The 17,991-nt window shown below is 39.5% G+C and overlaps 1 protein-coding gene across 1 annotated transcript in view; it reads left to right on the forward strand.

Moving 5' to 3' along the window:
* Nucleotides 1-15,654, forward strand: part of RALYL (RALY RNA binding protein-like) — a 78,189-nt gene extending 62,535 nt beyond the window's left edge. Inside the window, exon 8 of the mRNA XM_009874792.1 lies at nt 15,549-15,654. Coding sequence (XP_009873094.1) covers nt 15,549-15,566 — 18 coding nt within the window. The 3' untranslated portion in view covers nt 15,567-15,654. The remainder of the gene's footprint in view (nt 1-15,548) is intronic.
* The last annotated feature ends 2,337 nt before the right edge of the window (nt 15,655-17,991 follow it).

Here is a 17,991-nt window from a genome sequence, read left to right on the forward strand (position 1 = left end):
AAGCAACACACCTACACAGCTTCCTGTCTTGTCTTACAGAAGACAATCTCCAATGAAAAAGATCTTCATTTTTACTAAATTCACCTCACACACAAATCACAAACAGGCCACAAATCCTTGGAACACAAGCCATCAGTGATATCAGCAGTTGAAATGGTGAGGAGTGGGAAGGAAAGCCAACAGCCTCCTCTTATTCCTGTGGCTTCACAAAGACGAGCAGAAAAATCACCTTTGTGGTGCAGCCCAACACACATTTTGATGTTTGAGAAGCAGCTTGGCCTCAGCGCCTCTAAAACAAATCTCTTCTCCTTACTAGAAGTAGCATTAGCAGTGTGACATCCTGGTCTCCAAGCTGATAAAATATGGAATTGATGGATGGACAATTTGGTGGATAAAGAACTGGCTTGATGACCACACCCAAAGAGTGACTGTCAATGGGTCCATGTCCAAGTGGAAGCCAGTTACAAGTGGATTCCCTCAAGGATCAGTACTGGGACCAGTCTTGTTTAAGATCTTCATCAGTGACATGGACAGTGGCATTGAGTGCACCCTCAGCAAGTTTGCCGACGACATCAAGCTGTGTGAGCCGGCTGACACCCTGGAGGGTAGGGATACCATCCAGAGGGACCTTGACAGGCTGGAGAGGTGGGTCCATGAACCTCATGAAGTTCAACAAGACCAAGTGCAAGGTCCTCCATCTGGGTCAGGGCAATCCCAAACACCAATATAAGCTGGGCAGTGATTGACTTGAGAGCAGCCCTCAAGAAAAGGACTTGGGGGTACTGGTAGATGAGACCGTCAGTGTGCACTTGCAGCCCAGAAAGCCAGTCGTTCCCTGGGCTGCATCAAGAAGTGCGTGGCCAGCAGGTCGAGGGAGGTGATTCTCCCCCTCTACTCCACTCTCGTGAGACCCCACCTGGAGTACTGCATCCAGTTCTGGAGCCCACAGCACAAGAAAGATATGGACGTGCTGGAGCGCGTTCAGAGAAGGGCCACGAGGATGATCAGAGGGCTGGAGCACCTCTCCTGTGAAGACAGACTGAGAGAGTTGGGGCTGTTCAGTCTGGAGAACAGAAGATTCCGAGGAGACCTTATTGTGGCCTTCCCGTATCTCAAGGGGGCCTACAAGAAAGCTGGTGAGGGGCTTTTTAGGATGTCAGGTAGGGATAGGACTAGGGGGAATGGCCTAAAGCTAGAGATGGATCGGTTCAGATTGGACGTTAGGAAGAAGTTCTTCCCCATGAGGGTGGTGAGACACTGGCACAGGTTGCCCAGAGAGGTGGTGGAAGCCCCATCCCTGGAAGGTTTTAAGGCCAGGCTGGATGAGGCACTGAGCATCTTGATCTAGTGGGAGGTGTCCCTGGCCATGGTGGGGGGCTGGGAACTAGATGATCTTTTAGGTCCCTTTCCAACCCTGACAATTCTATGATTCTATGTGTGGGATGGCTGGGAGCATGCAGGAGAAGCATTTCTGAATTAGTGGGCATGGAGGTTTCCTTACTCTGCGGCTGGACAACGCAGTGCAGGCCCAGAGCATTTCATGTAACTTCTCTGACCTTGTTTCAAATGGCACTAATCAGTCATTGAGGAAGCACTGGATCAAAATGAACTATAACTTATCATCACAATCCCCTTGTAAATAACAAAGGTGGCATCCAATTAATTAGCTGAAAGCCTGAAGTACTGTACATCTGGAAAAAGTCACTTTTGGCTAATATTTAATAAAATACCAACAAACTAATTAATTGGAATGTCTTATACACAAGCATTTCTATCTGTACTACATTGCCTGAGAAGAATAATTTCTATCAAACTGTCATCTTTTCATAATAAATAACTATAATAATAATAGCACAGCAGTGATTCAGTAGTTAGGCATTCAGTAGAACAAACAGTGTATTCTGATAGAGCATGCAATCCCAATGATTTGAAGTACAACAGATTTACGGTGTTGTAACTCAGATCAGACTCTGATTAGTGCTTGGCTGGGATTTGAAGGATATATTCTGTCACAGCATTGTGATTTTATGCTCATGTGGCTACACTAAAAATAATGAAGCTCCACAAGCATTAGATGGGAGTTCCACAATAATGAGTCACCTTTAACGAGATGTATTGAGATTTTTTTTATTAAATTATATCAGAAACAAAAGGTACAGAGACAGTGCAAAGCCCAGTTCTGGTTACAATATAGATTTACCACATTTATTTCAACAGCCATTATAGCTCTCTTTCTATTAAGTATGTTCCAGTTTCATTTACTGCTCAAGGATATTTAATTTCTTACTTTTGTCCTTTTCTTCTCTGCACTGCATGCTCTAAGTCTATTGGATTTGTTTCTAATGTCTGATAGGAATCATGTTTCAAACATAAACACCAGAAACTGCCATAGACAAAAACCTCAGGATAATCCTCTTGTTGCACTGAGTTTCATTATGCAAAAGTAAAAACATTATGATATAATAATAGCTATATTTCTTGTGGGGATTGATGCAAATACCACTTAAATCAATCAAACCAACTAGTACTTTGGCTAAAGCTCATCAAAAGCATCTCCCTCTCCTGCAACTAGTTAAAGGGAAATTAATTTAATAGCAAATCTTTATGAAACAGTGAAACTTTCTCTACTTACATTATTTTGCATGAGAATGCAACAACAGAAATAGTAGAGAGTAGAATAAGATCTAGAGAATATGAAGAAAGATTTGTCTGATGACTTTCATGGAGTTTCAGCCCAATTTTGCATATTTCAAGCAGCAAGATTGATCAAATATGCGACTGGGTGATAGGACTGATAGTACTTATTATTGTAATCAAACTGGATTTTTCATTGCTCTTTAAGATACATTTTTTCTATCAATAACATCAGAGCAGACCAGACTGACTCTTCTATTAGCAGCAGAATTAGGCTGATTAGGCATGTCAAAAAGATCAATATCTACTGTGACAATTTGTTGCTTGCTGAGTGCACTTATACAGAACTCTACCTAGGAAAAAAAAAATATAAAACTTCTAATTAATAGTAATGGCTGAAGCAAGTTGTGCCAGAAACCTTATTTAAATTACTTTAAATATCGAGAGCAAGCAAAATTTAGTCTTTTTGATGCAATGAACATTTTGGACTTCACTGAAATCTTGCTTTCAGCATCAAGGGAAGCATGAAGCTCTTCATTCCTAAGACAAATGAATAGGTGAAAGACTGCATTCACTTGATTAATATCAGTGCAAGATGTCTGTACTTGAGCAAGCTAAGAAAGTCATTAGGGACAGCATACCCGAGAGATACTGATGTGTTATACCTTCCCCAGCTGCAGTAAATCTAATAACCTGTGACTGAAAAAGTGGAGAAAATAATCAAAGCATGTCATGAAATCAAAAATTGTAAGAAACTTCCTGACACACCCTTTTATTATATTTAATATATGCAATAGCACAGTAGATGTGTTTGGCCTTTCTACCAGCTCCTCCTTCCCATTTTCCCTGGCAGTCAATTTCTCAGATGAAGACTGCCTAAGTGGTGTTCAGGGCTTTAACTAGGTTACTCCTCACTGACTAGATAATATTTTTCTAATTATTATTTACATCCTACCCCCTACAATCACACAGGAACCTGCAGAAAATGCAAGCACTCTTATAATGCACTTTGTATCTTTCTTTCTACTAGACTTCCCTGCCCGTAATTGGCTATTTGTAAAATGAATGAGCAAAATATCTTCCTCACCTTTCACATCTTTTTGTCTGAATTTACTACTCTACATTACATAGTCCTCAGTAAAAAAAAAAAAAGCAACCCCCCTGAAAACCATATAATATTTAAAACATTTATAATGTAAATATTATAATTAATTTATAGTGATTAGAATCTTACAGAGTTGATGCAAAAGATCTTGGAAAGAAAAGGGGGGTTTGTTTGTTTTTCTCTTTTTTTAAGTAAAGGATGGAGAATCAGGAAGTTTGGTTCCCATTTTCAGCTTGGCCACTGAGCCAATGTGGTGGGCAATGTGTCTCAGCAGATCCAATGTGTGTGTAGACTGAGCCCCTCTTTCTGAGGTCAGAACAACAGGTGCCTTTGTTCCTACAGCCAACTTGTGGGAAAGGATTCTCCAAATATATGGTTTAAATTTATAAAAATTACATGCTTTCCAATCAAGAAAATTACAAATTTTATTTTTACTTTTTGAACAACATCAAATAAGCTTTTCAATGAATGTTTAATTTTTTCATTGCACCCTGCCATCAGTCTTGACCTGCCTGAAGTTTCAATCATCATTTGACTTCCTATATTTTCCGCTAAGAATTATTAGCTTGGATTCTCTTTTTGTAATCTATTTGCAGAGCAATTCTGAACAGGTCCCTTTCAGACCTAATAGGGTGAACGTTAATAAACACTCCCAGCAACTTCCAAACAAATGCCCAGGCACATACAGCCAGAGCAGGAAAAGTTATATGTGTTCTTCTACACCCAGTCAATCCCACTGAGCACAGAAGAACCACCTATGTTACGCATTTTAAATGGGGTGCATCCTTCCTGAGAAAATTTTCTCTATTTTGGGGGGAATGGGGACTCTGCTGTTTTGTGACTACTGTCAGTAGATTTATTTTGTATTAGTCATTATTCATTATTCCGTTTTTCATTTTCTGGAGATTTTTTTGTTAGTTTGTTTTTCCATCATTGTCTTTATTTGCAACTAACATTCCCCATTCCAATGACTGGACAATAGGCATCAGAAGAGTAACCTAGCACAGACACCAAAGCAAAAGTATGAGGCAGAGATGGAAAGAGGTGAGGGAATGGGAAGGGGACACAGTTGCTTTCTAGGCTCTAACTGGGACACTGAAATCGTTAGCAACAACTCAGGCCAACCATTGAGTTCATGTTTAGCTATGTATTTGACCCTATCAGCGTAATCCCAAATTTCTTGGATTTAACTGAAATTGAGCAATTGCCATGTATCACACATTTTTCCTGATGTGTCAGTCTTTGAGAGTAAATAGCTTTAGTTCCCCTAGAAAACAGTCATAGAATCACAGAATCATAGAATTACCTAGGTTGGAAAAAAACACTTTTAAGATCAGCGAGACCAACAGCAAACATAGCACTGCAAAGTCCACCACAAACCCACATCTTAAGTGCTACATCTTCATGTCTTTTAAATACCTCCAGGAATGGTGATTTCACCACTTCCCTTGCAGATTGTTCCAGTGCTTGATAATCCTTTCAGTAAAGAAGAAATTTTTCCTAATATCCAACTAAACTTCCCCTAGCACAACCTGAGGCTGTTTCCTCTTGCACTATCACTTGTTATTGGGAAAAGAGACCAACATCCACCTCACTACAACCTCCTTTCATGTAGTTGTAGAGAGTGGCAAGGTATTCCCTGAGCCTCCCTTTCTCCAGGCTAAATAACTCCAGCTCCCTCAGCTGCTGTTCATAAGACTTGTTCTTGAGAGCCTTCACCAGCTTTTTTGCGCTTTTTTGGACACACTCTAGCACCTCAGTGTCTTTCTTGGAGTGAGAGGCCCAAAACTGAACACAGGATTCGAGGCGTGGCCTTACCAGTGCTGAGTGCAGCAGCACAATCGTTTCTCTACTCCTGCTGTCCACACTATTCCTGATACAGGCCAGGATGCCGTCGGCCTTGTTGACCACTGGGGCACAGTGCTGGCTCATGTTCAGCCCGCTGTCAACAAACACTCCCAGGTCATTTTCCACTAGGCAGCTTGCCAGCCACTCTGCCCAGGACTATAGCATTGCCTGGTGTTGCTGGGACCCAAGGGGAGGACCTGGTACTTGATCTTGGTGACACTCATACAATTGGGCTTGGCCTTTTGATCCAGCCTCTCCAGATCCCTCTGAAGAGCCCTCCTACCCTCAAAAAGATCAACATTTCTGCTCAGCTTCATGTCGTCTGTTAACTTACTGAGAGTGCACTCGATCCTCACATCCTCATCATTGCTGAAGATATGAAACAGAACTGGCCCCCAAATTGAGTGCTGGGGAACACCACTTCTGAGTGGCCACCAGCTGGATTTAATACCATTCGCCATCACTCTTTAGCCTCGGTTATCCAGCCACGCTTTCACCCAGCAAAGGGTATGCCCATCCAGGCGATGAGCAACCAGTTTCTCCAGGAGCATGTTGTGGGAAATAGTGTCAAAGGCTTTACTAAAGTCCGGGTAAACAACATCCACAGCCTTTCCCACATCCACTGAGTGGGTCACCTTGTCAGAGAAGGAGATCAGGTTAGTCAGGCAGGACCTGCACGTTTCACAGGCTCTATCAATGGACTTAAGCCTCAATGCCAAATGAAAAACCCTCAGAGGATATATTTTTCTGTCAAGAAGTCTTCATGCAAGTAAAGAGGCTAAACACTGAAAAGCCAAAAGGTTTTTATTTCTCCATATAAAAACACACAAATTTTCTGGTTTTATTTTTTCAATACAAATTGCAGAGCCACTGTAGTTAGTGACCCAATTATCCCAAAAGGTCTCAGTTTTTTGAGAAAATATAAATGTGCTACTAAGAAGATTTTCTGCATGATTAATGCCAAAACATGAAAGGCAGATTGAATTTATCTGTACATAAGCATTTACGGGTCTCAGAAAGGGAAGCTATTTAGAAGGTGATAGAACTGTAATTGCCATTTCAACAAAAAAGCAATCAGGGAGGAATAAAAGAAGCTCAGTCTGCCAAAATGAAGATTTGGAAGTTAATCACATGCCATCTTAGCCAGCCTGTTATGCTGATACGTGTATATGGAGTTTTCAAATTGTTGCTACTATTGATTTCTAAAAGTACACTAGAGTTTTACATCTTTCAAAAATAGTAAGTTGTGTTCCATCCCAAAAAAACAGAGAATCAAAAGGCTAAATTCTTTTCTGCTTCCTCTTTTCACGGTTATACTAATCCCTTCTCAGCTATTAGATGGTTCTGCACCATTTGCAGTCTACAGTATAACTCCAAGTCCACTATGTTTTTTGTAATTTTAATTTTTAAAGGACAGTCTCTTGAAATCTTCATAAAAACAAAAATGTTATGCGCTACTGCACACTTTGCATTCAAATAAGTATTATGAAGGAAAATACTAGGCAAACCCATTCAAAATAGAACCAGCTTTTCTTGTAATTTCCATTTGGATAACTTTCCTAAACCAAGTCTTTCACAGGTAACTCTGCATCCAGTATGCTTAATTGATTGTCTTAATTCAGTACACTATTGTCACCATTTAAGTATCCATTGTCCATCATTGTTAATCTCATCCCTCTCCTCCTTCCCATGAGCTTTACTGGTATCTCTGTCATCTCATGCTAAATGCTTCCTCCAGCAAGCTCTCCTCCCTGTTCCTTCTGTGTTAATTTGCTTTTTACCTCACTCCTCCTGGTCTTTTTGTTTTGTAAAACTTCTGTGTCCAAGTAACTTGAAATTTTCCTGTTGATGAGACAGACATTTGTGATCTCATTACCATCATTGCATACAATTTCTTTTTCCTGCATCGGTGCACTTTGTTATTTGATACCTACCTAAACTCTAATTTTGTAATACTGGTAAAGTTTTTCAGGTGTTTTCTGTGTAATTAGTTTAAGGTAGATCTCCTAGTAAGCTCCTACTTCCATATATTTAAAAACACACTACTAAAATTGTAGACAGAGTGAATGGCACATCAAGCAGTGGTTAATTCAGTAGGAATTCTACTTTACAGGTTTCTGACAGCACCCTGCATCCTAAAATCATCTCATTCCTAGCATTCAGAATTATAAAGGACAATCCATACCATGGATTCTTTTAAGGCTCAGACTTGCTTCTCATGGAACAGACTCAATTGCAAGAAGCAGAAAACAGTGATGACAGTCATACCTCTGGGAATTCGTTATGAATATCCCCTCATATTCAGAGTTAAAGGAAAGTGGGACACTTTCCCCTTTGCAATATTTGTCACTGGATCCCGAGAAGATGTTGAGTTATTCTCAGGACACACTAGTACAAGCTGAGGAAACTCTGTGGGCAGCATCAGTAAGGCCTTCCTGCATTTGATTTGGCTTTATCAGACAAGAGAGAATATGGTGGTGGGAGCTCAGCTTCATCATGGGGTAGCCTTGTGAGCGCATTCTGGGTAAAGGCTTCAGGGCAGCAAGTTCTGCAAAAGCATCACTTTCACATCTCTTCCATATTCTCCCACTTGGAGATCCTGCAGCCTACCCCACACTTAGCAGAAGATCCAATGCTTCCAGCTTCAAATACCCCCTACCATCATGAGAAACTACAAAACTAGTCCCTGAGTGTTCTACCACTACAAAGGACCTTGTAGATGAAGATTTTGCTGGGAAAAAAAAAAGACTTTGAGTAGGAGGAAAACGGACAAAGTGAGGTGGACAGATCTATTTCTTTCCCTCTTGGTTTGACCTAAACAGAACCAATTCTCTTTAGTTATTTTAATTTTCAGATCAGTCTTCTCTGAGAGACTGCACTTTCCAAAGCTAACAGCATGCTTTTGCAGGGTCTGCTACTAGAAGCTATAACGCCTGATGTTTATAGTTACTGCCAGAGATGGTTATGCAGAAAGGCTCTTTGCTTAGAATCATAGAATGTTTTAGGTTGGTAGGGACCTTAGAGATCATCTAATTCAACCTTCTTGCCATAGGCAGGGACAGCCCTAATTAGACCAGGTTGCTCAAGGCCTCATCCAGTATGGCCTTGAACATCTCCAGTGAGGGGGCATCCACAACTTCTCTGGAGAATTTATTCCAGAGTCTTGCCACCCTTAGGAAAAATTTCTTCCTAAGATCCAATAGAAAACTTTTCTCCTTCAATTTAAATCCATTACCCTTGTCCTATCACTGGACACTCTTGTAAAAAGTCCCTCTCCAGCCTTCCTTTAGGTTCCCTTCAGATATTAGAAGGCAGTTATAAGGTTCCCCCGGAGCCTTCTCTTCTCCAGGCTGAACAATCCCAGCTCTCTCAGCCTATTCTCATAGCAGAGGTTCTCTAGGCCCTGGATCATGTTTGTGGCACTGCTCTGAACTCATTCCAACAGATCTATGTCCCTCTTATGGCGGGGACACCAGAACTGGACGCAGTATTCGAGGTGGGGTCTCACAAGAGCAAAGTAAAGGGGAAGAATCACCTCTCTTGACCTGCTGACCACACTTCTCTTGATACATCCCAGGATGCGGTTGGCCTTCTGGGCTGCATGAGCACACTGCCGACTCATGTTGAGCTTCTCATCTATCAACACTCCCAAATCCTTCTCTTCAGGGCTACTTTCAACCCACTCTGTGCCCACTTTGTAGTTGTGCCTGGGACTGGCCCAACCCAGGTGCAGGACCTTGCATTTTGACTTGTTGAACTCATGCAGTTTGCACTGGCCCATTTCTCAAGCCTGTCAGGGTCCCTCTGGATGGCATCTCTTCCCTCTAGCATGTCCACAGCACCACACTTATTCCTACAGTCACCAAGATCACTGCTGGACCTTGTGTGCCACCCTGGGGATGCCAGGAAGTAAAAGAGGTCACAAGGACACAAAAGGTAGCACCTCTGGTGAGTAGCAGACAGAAGAGGTGACAAACAAGAGTATTCCGTTCCATGTTCCTCATATACAGTTACAATATAAAGCTCAAGGATCACGAGAGTTAGGCTCTCTTCTTCAATGGCCAGTCTGAGGAGGACTCCATCTGACCTTCTGCCTTTGATCCTGATCTCGAGTTCCTGAATCCAGCTCCTGTATCTGCTTCCCCTCTGCTGCTGAGCATGGGACTTCCTGGGTGCCGCCTGCTCTGCAGTGTCAGTGGGGATTGTTATCAGGGAGAATCGGGTTTGATGTAATTTTTATATATAGTTGTATCTCGTTAATTATTTTTATTATTTCCTTAGTAGTACTATTATTGTTTTATTAAAGCTTTTTAGTTTTCTTTTCCAATGTGTAAGTCTCTCTGCCTTATTCCCTTTCCCTTCCCATTTGGAGAAGGAGAGGGGTTAGAGAGCCCTTACCCTCGACAGCCTCCTACTTCTTGCAGCCTCATAGACCCTCTCAGCAAAGCTCTCAAACAACCATGGTGACTCTAATCCCAAAGCTGTTTCTTCAGCCTCACACCCGACTATCATCTCAACTGCAGCACGTCCTCACCAGCACTCTCCAAATATTAGATCCTGTCTCCACCACTACACCCAACAGGATTCATCACAAACCTGCCAACAAAGGACTCTAAGCACAGAAAGGCTTGTTGGTCTAGGGGAAAAGTCAGTATTTGATAGGGTTATCTCATTCTTCCTGATGATTTTTATCAGGCAAACAAGTAAGAGAGAGCATTTTAATACAAAGGAGATAGAAATTTGTTTTCACTGATGAACAAAGCCATTCTTACATGTTCTCGCATAAGTACTAGCACTTCAAAGCAATTAAACTGTTCACTGAACAGAAAAATGATTCTGTAGTGTTTTCAGCAATTAAAGTATGATTGACAGAGTACAAAAGATAATGATTAGGTTTCATCAGCTGAAGAAAGATTTAAAGAAGGTATAATTTCTTCCTTTAATTATTCTTTATTAATATTTACCAAACTGTACAATTCCTCCTATTTGTTATATTCAGTGAATGTTCTATTACTAGCTCATTATAAAAAGTTTTGCTTTGGTGTTACAATTTTGTCTGTCATGTTTTACAGGTGTTACAAATGACAGCAGCAAAATTGTAATACACATTTGTGTTCCCCTGATAACACCTGCTGATATTTCATATGGAGGCATTATACTAAATCACCTATATAACTGTGTTACTTAATCAGAGATTTCATGCTTTAAATCAAGGGACAGAGAACAAGGTGTATCTCAAATGAACACAGCTGTGGAGCCAACGTGATAGCTAATAAAAGTCCAAGGCCCTTTGGTAAACTCTGTTTGTGGCTTTTGGATTTCCATTCCTGATGACGAATGCTGTGGAAAAGCCAATAGAATCGCCTGCCCCCATTATACCTTACAGACATAAATTACTGGGTTTTGCACTCAGTGTGAATTGCCTGCTTAACGGAAAGGAAGGATATTGTCTTGAATTTGGCACAGCAAATAAACAGAATGGCAATTTGCACTACTACTTTCTGTAATGCATCCTGATTTTTCTCATTTTAGGGAAATATCTGGAAGGGGGGGATTTTTTTAGAAAAATCCATTCCATAAGCATTCAGATTTTCATCTCCTCAGCTGTCCAGAAAATACATTTCATAATCAGAAGAAAATATTAGAAATGAAACAAGTCATACCATCCTAAAAGACATGATAGTGGCATCCATGGACCTAGATTCAGTACTCTCAGTTGTACAGATACCAGTAGAGGAGTGAGCATCAGATGCAATCAAAGCAATCACGCTATGAATGCTGCTTGAGTAGCGAATGTATGAGGGCCAGTGCTGTGAGCGAAAGGACAGCACAGCAGCTGCATTTTAATAGGGCTTGCAGTTGTTTTGCAGAAACTGATGTATGGAAGTCACAAAACCCACTGCCAAAGTCTAGTCAGATACCCGTAGCGACTTGAGGTGTCAGGCATCGATTTTCCTACTCAACAGGAGCCAGACAGAGGTAGAAATGCGATTTTACTCAAAACAAGCAGTGGTTGAAATTAGCTGCAAATACCTCTTTCACAGCTATTAAATGCAGAAGTCCAGTCCTGAGAATGGGTTTATCTAGCAAGGAAAAGAAGACAGGAGAACAACAGGAAGGTTATCTGAGGCTTTGGGTTTCAAGCTCATGTGCATGTGTATGCCATCATCTATCCATCCAGTAGTTGAGAGGCGTCCCTGCCCATGACAGGGAGGTTGCACTAGATGATCTCTAAGGTCCCTTCCAGCCTAGGCCATTCTGTGATTCTGTGATTCTTTAGCTGCATTTTCTGGGAATTTCTAAGATTAGTGTTACTATGAAAGCCATTCAGCGCAGTCGATTGCTTAAAGACAGATGCATTTTGTCAGATGAACATCTTGCATATACTTGATGAATGCTCTTATTGCATATAAGTATTGTGGGTTACACCATATAGTAAATTCTATAACATTCATGTTCTGTAGTACATTTGTCTAAACTACAAGGGAAGGCATTAATAATGTACACCTTTGGTGTCATTTAGTCATGGTGCATTCCTAACACTCCTTCCCAACAATATATGCTGGATTTAGGCTCCTAAATACTACGACTTATTCCTATACATCTAGTTCTGGAAGATGAATAGGGTAAAGAAAGTCCAACACACTTTTCCCATAAACCCTGAGAGAAAGATATTAGGTATTTATGGGAAGCAAGGAACAACCCCTGTTATTTACACCTCTTCAGAACAGTAAGGAGGAAGAAATAAACCAGAGCCAGAAAGCAGCTTTTGGCAACAAGCTCTGTTTGGATCCAGCTACCAGAGATCAAAACACATGTCTTCTGCAGACAAATAAAGTCCACCTGAACAAGTGTAGACAAGCCAGCAGCATCCCCTCTGCCACAGAAGCAACGGTCACCGTTGCAGCTTCCAGCTCCTTGAGGAGGCTTGGGAGATAGGTGTGGCCCATCACATTGTTAAAGAATGGCGCCTGCAAGTTACCTTCTCACAAAAGGCTTTTAGAACAAATAAAGAATGCAGACTATTCCAGCTGCATCATGCTTGGTGACTATAAAGCACAAAGCTTGGAGGAAATGGTCCCCTGGCAGGTGATCTGATGGCCAGACTCTCCAACAAAAAAAGTCCTTTACATGCAAGGCATTCTTAAATATCTACAGATGTAAAGACTGGAATTATTTAGGCTTTGAGGGGGAGGAGTGATAAAAATATTAAACCTCTAAAAGACAAGATGGAAAATTCTCAAGATTTTTACTGAATTTTATCTGATTTACTCCATTATTTCTAGTGATCATGGTTTGGAGGCCATTAAGTAAAACTGCACTTTCATTTAGTGAGGTGTTTAATATTTAATGTTGGCTTTCCAATGTTATATACATTGTAATAGTGTAAAGTTAAAATTAAATGAATCTACTATAATTTGAGTCTGGTAAAAACACTAGAAGTATCATACTGGAACTATAATACTAGTAGCAATAGCACTTCTGAAAACTGAAATACAGTGTTATGCCCAAGAAGACTGTTTCCAACAGCTCATGCTCAAAAAAGGCACACAGAGAAAAAAACAGCAGAAATAATTTCAGGTGGAAAATGAACCAATAAATATTCCATAATGTATCTCCAGCTTTTTTCAGAGATTATGATGGCAATTAGGACAGTATATACTGTTTCTTTGATACTGTCTATGGCTGCCAAGGCTATACATTCAGTTGGGTTTTTCAATTCTTAAAACGTATTATGTTTAAATCACACATTCTAAAGTGGTTTTCTGTTAGAACTACATCAAGTGAAAGCCATACTGCTGACTTAAATGTAATTCAGTTCATCCTTGTTGTGTTAGAATGTTTTTTATGTATATAAGAGAAAGGAAATGAAAAGATTAAAAAAAACATTAGTCATCATGAGGGGGTTTTTAATATCATCAGCACTACCATAAAGCCAGCTGATAAATTGCACACTATTCAGAAGAAAGAAATAGAATAAAATTAGTATTGCATTATACTAGATTAATCATAGCCCTGGGTTACTGTCATTCTATGGAAAATAAAAGCTTGACTATTTGAGATTTTAAAGTTTCCTCTTAGCCTTTAAGATTATTTGACTTAAGAGGCAAATAACAAACCCATGTACTGAAGGAAAACCATAAGATTTTGGACTAGTGGGGTTGGTAAATTTTTATCATTCTTTCTGAGTGACAGCAAAACAGCACTGATGACTTGAATCCAGATGGTTAGCAGTAATGCTTCATAATAGTAACCTAATGAAGCTTTTTAGTGCTGGTGACAGGTAAATGCTTGAAAGGTTTATGGTAGGGAAAAAGTTTCAATAAATAACTTCAAAGTCTGTCTCTCTTCTTACTTGCCTAATTATTGCTTTTTATAATGGCATAATGGAACAACCAAAGCATAGGTGAAGAAAAGGTTAGAAAAGAGGAACTCTCTCTGGAGCTAATAGGATGTACAGTGAGTTTTTTTTTTTTATGTGTAAGACGAGTAGTTACTTAATAACCATTAGACCTCTCTCAGACTTAAGGGGAGAACTTAAAAAACTTTTTCATATAGTTAAAATCTGTCCAAGGATCAGGGGCTAAAAATAGGAGAGATTAAGATTTTTCTGTATGCAAATAGAGAATAATAGTTTCAGGATATTTCAACTGGAAGAAGAAAATTCTAGGATCTCTCACATGAGCTATTCTCCCTAATCTTGGTTACCTGTGAAAAGTACAACCAGAAATCTGGTGCCTTCTTTGCAGCAAGGGGGAGATCTGATGGCTGACTGCTTCAAAGGGCAGGAGGCCAGTCCTGTAGGGACTCTGGTGTTTCTGATAAAACCTTTTTCATTGGAAAACCAGGTTTTCAATAAATGGAAATTTTAACAGAAATCATTCCTTTTTTTTCTAGGGAAGAAAAAGGCAGATTTAAAACTCACTGAAGGAGGGGGAAATAAGCTAAGAAGAACATCTGGAATTTTTTCAGATTTTAATAAGTGCACCACATTTCGTCCGCTGCTTTTAGTTTCAGTTACAGAAAATTATACCATTAAAAAGAAATGAAGAAGAAATTGGCTGAGAGTTATTTTCCTGTCAAAAGTAAAAAATACTTAGGTTGAAAATTTCACTTAAAAAAAAAAATCTACCTCTGTTAACATTTTCCACTGTCATTTTTTCAAACAGATGTGATTGGGAAAGTGTTGTCAGTTTTTCTGTGGGTAGGTGGAGATGGTATTTCTCATGTTCCCCTGTGGCATCACTGAATGCCTGGTTGAAGTTGTTAGCATTAATAGGTCACATAGCAGGGCTCTCAGATTTTTAGATGCAACTTGCCTCCAGCCTATGCTGAAAGAACGACCCTCAAAAGTGTTGGCTGACATTGTGTTTTTGCTGTTTCACACTGTGTCTGGTAAAATAACAAAAGAAATCAAAGGATACGCAATTAAAGCCTACGGCATGTACACATGAACAATAATAAAATAGATGATGTCAAAAGGAAAGCCATTGAGGAAAGAACCATTATTCTGGTAACTATAAGCATCGTTGAAAGCACACGGTCAATGTAAATGTCTGGAATAAAGTATATAAATAGTGCAATGGGACTGAAGCAAAGAATCCTACATGTGGCTTATTTAGATTAAATGCTATTATGCAGATAAAGAATTTCATTGCAAAAGAGCTAAGATACCTTCTTCTATTTATTGCTGCTAAAATAGAAATTATTCAGAAGTTGTTCACATAGCGGTGGAGTATACCCCAGCCTCAACAGCTCTTGTTTGATTCACTGTGGTTATTTGACTTTTCTTCTAGTCCCCAAAAGGTGGGAAGTCCAATAGATGTCAATATTTGATGGATTCATGAAAAAGTCAAGTCATAGACCTCCTCCCTTTTTTCTCGCTGTATTGGCTTGCTTTAGGTGTTCTGCTGCAGGAAATTCTGTGTCTTCATAGTAAAATAAGCCTTTAATTTCTCAGTTTCTACAGATCAAGTGATGAGATGTCATGTGTGAACCCCTCAAAGGCTGAGAAGAGAAACTCTGACTCCCCCACAGAAAATTGTGAACTGCAGTTTCTTACTGGCTAGCAACACCTTTGATTAAATTTGTACGAAATTTCAATTTAGTTATTAAAATGGACGTTATTGTTCAAATATTAGAAATTCCATTTCTTATATGTTCTAAGCTGTACAATTGTCAGATTTTTATGGTTTAGATTGTAAATGTGGTTTTCTCTGGCTGATTATTGGTATTATTTTTTTAATTTTGATGTCTTAAAGGCCAATGTACTGTATCATAATAATATGAAGGACATATTTAACAGGTGTGGGAAACACTGTATACAAATGTATATTTCTAAAAGCTATTTTTATGATTAGCATGTTTTACTGTTTTATCATATTTAGCGTCAGGTGATATCGCACTTCTTGGTTTACAGCTTAATTCAAACAAGATCACAATTAAATACATTGTATGGTATTTTCCATTATTTTATTTATTATATTCATCATTGGAAATAGTTATGTTTAGTATTAGGGATAGCTGCTAAAAGAGAAAATGTCAAAATAAGAGAGCAATCTTTGATAAACTGTAAATTGGATCCTCCTGTAAATCCCTTTCTTCAGATAAGCACTCTCTGTGATGCCATTCACTAGACAGTTGTTACAGTTGTTCCTGCAAGTTTCTAAAGGCAGTTTGCTGTTAACATATGGAAAGTTTACATGACAGTCAGTCTCCTGTCTAGCCAGGTAAATTATTCATAGACTGCCAATATCTGACAATCTGAGTTAGCCCACTGATTACTTTTTGGGTTATTTTCTGGCACTAGACTTTCCACTCCTAAACCAGTAAAGCCCTCATGAAAGCCTGCAGTTGGAATAATTAATTATTACAGATGTTGCAGGGGGACTCATAGTACAGAATTTCTTAATAAATTGTATTTCTTTTCAAACAGAATGGATGCATTATTCCTCTTAGTTACTGAGATATTAAAGGTTTCAAAGCATGTACTATAGGGGTGCAAGGTCTCCTCTAATGAAAGTACCAACTTGTTCTCTGTCCCGGAGCCAGAAGTCCTTAGCACTGCAGATGACATGAAACAAGGAATAGATATTTATTTACCTACATCCTTATGTGAGATATACTCCCATTGAAATAGACATGCCTTTAAAGTGATTGCAGAGGAAAAAGTATTTATTAGCTACAGTCTTCAGAGTGGAAGAGATATTGATTTAGAAAGTACCTTACACAGTTAAACAGAGCTCAGACCCACCTGTGTGCCCGTATGCCGCACAGAGCCCTGATATCTGTGGCCAGAAGTACTTGATATTTGGTATCAACCAGCACCACAGAGATGAACCCTTACCTTGCCCTTTCAATCCTTCTCCATAGACTGAAAGCAAGAGAAAAATAAAGGTACCAGATCAAGCTTTCAAATTTCTATAGAAAACAGCAGTTTCTGAGACGATAGGTTCAGCTCAAATAGTGGGGGTATGAGGAGATGGGAGATCAAGGTCTCCAGTCAGGTTTCCAGTAAGGGGACCATCACTGAAGGACTGATATTCTTCAAACATTTGGAAGAAGAGCATACATTTGAATTTAATTACATATCACTGAGTGAGAATTTACTTCACTAGGAGACTATGTAACATAGCACTCTCAGTTATGTTTGTGTGTCTTATATTTAGCTTGTCTATTGTCTGTGGAGTTACATGGTTTACCTAAGTGCTGAGTAGTACCTAGCTACTTAATTAAGGAAAGAATAGTATAAGTAGTTATGCCTGAGCATAAAAAATTCAGCTTCAGAATCCACCAAGGCTGACTCTGCCAGAAAAGTGCAGCAAAAAATATTACTTACGTGTAAGTGGAATGTTAGGTCAAATCAAAGGGTGAAATATTTCTCCACATTCTATCTGTTAGTATAGGTTATGATCATTTTTAACTGTAAAAACACAAAAAGAATTGCCATTCTGAGATCTCCATCTTTGGCTGACAGTTAAAAATAGAACTCAAAACCCTGGCAGCTCAATGGGCATTTCGCTCATTTCAAATAAACTGTCGGCTGACTTTAAAGATGCAGACTGTCATCCGAGGAGATCAGTTCTGATGTTGGTGTTAATAAACTATGTATGAGAAACAGCTAGCTGTATCGTCTCTTCACCACCTCCATTCCAAATGAGCTAATAATCACAGAAAACACTCTACTAGATTTTGACAAATTCTTTCCAATCATTACCCTTAGATTACATATTCACAGAAACGATTGCACCGTCATAATGTCAACACTGTATCACACCACAGTTTAAGTCCTGCATATATTTTGAACACAAAAAGACACCTCTGATAACAACCATGGGGCACTACTTCATTTTCAAGCCAGAAGCTTTTTGTGCCGTGCAGTCGACTACTAGCAAGCATGGCAT

This window comes from Apaloderma vittatum, unplaced genomic scaffold (assembly GCF_000703405.1).
Source record: "Apaloderma vittatum isolate BGI_N311 unplaced genomic scaffold, ASM70340v1 scaffold14898, whole genome shotgun sequence".
In the NCBI taxonomy this organism is placed as follows: Eukaryota; Metazoa; Chordata; class Aves; order Trogoniformes; family Trogonidae; genus Apaloderma; species Apaloderma vittatum.